Here is a 3,606-nt window from a genome sequence, read left to right on the forward strand (position 1 = left end):
AAGCCCAAGCCTTTGCATGAAATCATTGCCTCAATATCAACAAATCAGGATGTAGGCCATGAATCTGATTGAATTTAGTATTGGCCATCCCCAAAATGCACCAGAATACAGGAAATCACATCACAAACAAATTAAAAAAATTCTGGGGGAGGACCCCCAAACTCCCCCTCCCACATATACGACAATTAGTGGGGGGCCCTTAGTACATCTGGGCCAAGGGGCCCGAAATTTCATAAACCGCCCATGGACATATTGTCCTCCCTCACATGGGATCGAATCTCCTTATTGATAGTGCAGCCATGGGGATGGACTGGGCGGGTAGAGAGTGCGTTAGCAGTCCTTCTCAGCGGAGCTGGGTGACACTTCCTCAGCTGTGGTGCGGAGCTATTATGGCTGACACTTGCTCAGTTTCCCTTTTTTCTGGTGTAATACGTCACCAATCACGAGATTTCTTTCCGTCTTGGGCGTCAGGACTGACCCGCGCCCTTTTCTGTCCGGCCGCTGTGCAGCTGAGTGTATCGGGCCGTGCTACATGCGTGCTCTCACCCGGCACACCAATGCAGCCTTTGCGGTGTCGCGCGAGACGCAGCGTGCTTAGGAAGCGACCGCACTCTGTGAAGCCGTATTGCAACGCCACATCCTCCGCAGTCTTACCATCGTTGTTACAAATCCTGTTGGGAAAAGGTATATGGTGAATATGTATGTGAAGGTAGCCTAAATATTTATTGACAAGTTAACAGTTAAAGATTCCAGGAGTCCTTATGATAAAACGCTCTGACAACACCTACTCAAGTTGGGCATCGCTGGCCACTAGAGCGCTGAGGCATTCTAGGCTCCCCGTTCGGGCGGCTTTGTGAACAGGCGTCTCCCCAGAGATGTCCTTTAACGGATCCAGGGAGAAATACAGAAACAAACATACAATACATTATTTTAGTGGTGTGTTGAGGTTATGTCCATAAATTTTTCATAAAAGCTTGATTACGGTTCTGCGTTACGCTTTATAACATTTTAAAGAACAGCCTGAGAGCTCACCTGTTGGTTAGCGTCTGCTCCTGTCTGCAGAAGCCAGAGCAGGCAAAAGGCCTGTCCGCCGAAAGCTGCTAGATGCGCGGGAGACTGTCCCCAGCTGTCCCCACCGGAGTTCACTGCGTACCCGGCTTGAAATAAGTTGTCAGAACAGTCCATCTGCAGACACAGGGTGCAGAGACAATAAATGTGAATGATGAGCTGATGTTTTTTCCCCTCAAGATAAAAATTCTGTCTGAAGCAACTGCTCTGTTAAAACCCAACGAAATAGCTGCAAAATCACACTAAATTCAGCACGCCTACAAAACAGCATTACATGCAATCTAGACCCATACAAAAACAATTGCAGTTATACTGCAGTTTTTTCTAATGCACTGCCGTTATACTGCATTTTTTTCGAAGTAGGCCTAGCTTAGAACAGTACACTAATATTTGAATGTCCAAAATATTGCATTTCTGCAGTAAAGTACATGTAGTGGAATGCAGTTTTTTTCATGTCCAAAATATTGCATAAGAACTGCAAATAATTCCTCCAAAACTGCAGTTTTGACACATGACACAATTATTTGTAAAGGGAGGGAGCGACCATATGCGCCACTGTCATTCATTCATTGGACCTCTTGTCCATATACATTAGTCATCTTGACAACAAACGTTTACTTTTCTTTATTTTATTTTTTGTTTCCCTGGAAATATCAATCAGCGCAATGAGGGACGCTAACCTCTTCCAAATGTTTACAGTAGGCAAGGTGGACTAACACGTACTTGGTAACAATTCTCATTGCGTAAATTAACCATATATCTTAAAATATTCATTCATACCTGTGAATCTGAATCCAGCAGCAACATGGTGCAATCGAATCCCTTTCACACAAACAAGATTGAACGTATTAGTCTTGAGAAGCTTATTCCTAGAGACGCGTCTCGTAGAAAGGGTCTTCCTCCTCTCGTAGCTTAGGTATCTCTGGCAGAAAAACAGATGCACATGTAGCCTAGATGTTGCCGCGCCCCTGGACACTTGGCAGTGTGCTCTGGTTGGACCACGTGACCGGTCCTATTAGCCCATAGAGCAAGAGTGCATGCTGCTCTCCACACGTAACCGACAGCGCGGCTTCCAGCGGAGCGCAGAGAGTTGTGCGAAAGCTCACGTACGCACTGGCTGAGGTTGGGCGATGTCAATCTTCATGGGGAAAACGGGGGAGGTGTTGGCGTTCTACATTTAGCGCAGAGAATCTGGATGTTAATCATTCAAAGAAATCATTTTAGAGGGGCTGTATTTACAAATATTAAAAATGACATGGCATCGTGTTTCATTATCTGTAGGCTAGCTACTAGAAATGTACCATTCTTCATGTCTTTACAGACCGTGAGTGTTGTAGCTTGACCTCAAGTTTTACTGTGGTGAGTTATTTTTGCAACAAGATGTGACCCATTGTCTATTAATCATAATATGAAAAAACTAAATGAGTCTTAAATCAGAAGAACTATGTTTAGGTGCTGCTGACATTGGTCATATCCTTTGTCATGCCCTGTGGCCCTGGAGGGTTTCATTTGCACTTTACATAGACTGTCAGTGAGTCATCCCTACCCAGGCAGGTTCCTTTATGTATCAACAGGTGGTTTTAAAGGGAAATTTTATTTAAACCGTGGATCTCTGTGTTACAGATCTTTTGTAAGAAGAGATCCCAAAATGAGAGGTAACTTTACCCATACAAATCTCTCATTGGATCACATGACTGCTAATTGTCAGTCACAATGTAAATGTCTGTATGTCCTGCAAGTGTCAACTGTCCGAGCACACCGATTCCATTGACATCAGTGGATGGGTGTCTCGAGTAGAGAGAGCAGGCTATTAACCCTGTTCTCATTCCTGTGCCCATGTCCCTTCTTGGTTATTGTATGCCACATCCACACACCAGCCTTCTTGGCACCCTCTCCCCTTTCTGTTTCACAACACTGTACCCACCCACTAAATGCGTCCACGGGCATTCAGAGGGTAAAATGTTCTCAATGCCTACGACCCCTGAAGCTACACACTCATCAAGGCGAAGTTGTCACACTTACACACTCATAGATACAAATACCTGCAAGTAAACTGCATATTTGCACATTTATACCATCTGGAAGGTGTTTTATCATATAATTTAGAAATGCTATTTTTGTTTACAGAGATGTGTGAGAGAATGATAAAAGAAAATGGGATGAAATAAAAAAATAAAATAAGATTTAGTCTAATGAATAACCCAGAAAGAAAAGAAAGTGAAGAAGAGAAGTTGTTGATTTAATCTTGCCGTGGCCCGAACCCCGACCAAGGCTGAAGTGCCCTTGAGCAAGGCACCAACCCCTCACTGCTCCCCGAGCGCCGCTGATGTTGCAGGCAGCTCACTGCGCCGGGATTAGTGTGTGCTTCACCTCACCGCGTGTTCACTGTGTGCTGAGTGTGTTTCACTAATTCACGGATTGGGATAAATGCAGAGACCAAATTTCCCTCACGGGATCAAAAGAGTATATATACACACTTATACTTACTTAAATAAAAGGACAAAGGAAAAATCTTGTTTGAAAGATCTGATGTTGGTA

The 3,606-nt window shown here is 44.2% G+C and overlaps 1 protein-coding gene across 1 annotated transcript; it reads right to left on the reverse strand.

Annotated features, from left to right (window-relative positions):
* Positions 1 to 88: 88 nt before the first annotated feature.
* Positions 89 to 2,032, reverse strand: ankrd37 (ankyrin repeat domain 37). The gene is made up of 4 exons (XM_048257180.1): positions 1,849 to 2,032; positions 1,033 to 1,185; positions 789 to 880; positions 89 to 671 (listed from the first exon to the last, which is right to left on the reverse strand). Exons 1-4 carry the CDS (start codon positions 1,873 to 1,875, stop codon positions 434 to 436), a joined length of 510 nt encoding a protein of 169 aa, XP_048113137.1. The 5' UTR covers positions 1,876 to 2,032; the 3' UTR covers positions 89 to 433.
* Between the last annotated feature and the right edge of the window lie 1,574 nt (positions 2,033 to 3,606).

Source organism: Alosa alosa, chromosome 1 (genome assembly GCF_017589495.1).
Source record: "Alosa alosa isolate M-15738 ecotype Scorff River chromosome 1, AALO_Geno_1.1, whole genome shotgun sequence".
NCBI classification, from domain to species: Eukaryota; Metazoa; Chordata; class Actinopteri; order Clupeiformes; family Clupeidae; genus Alosa; species Alosa alosa.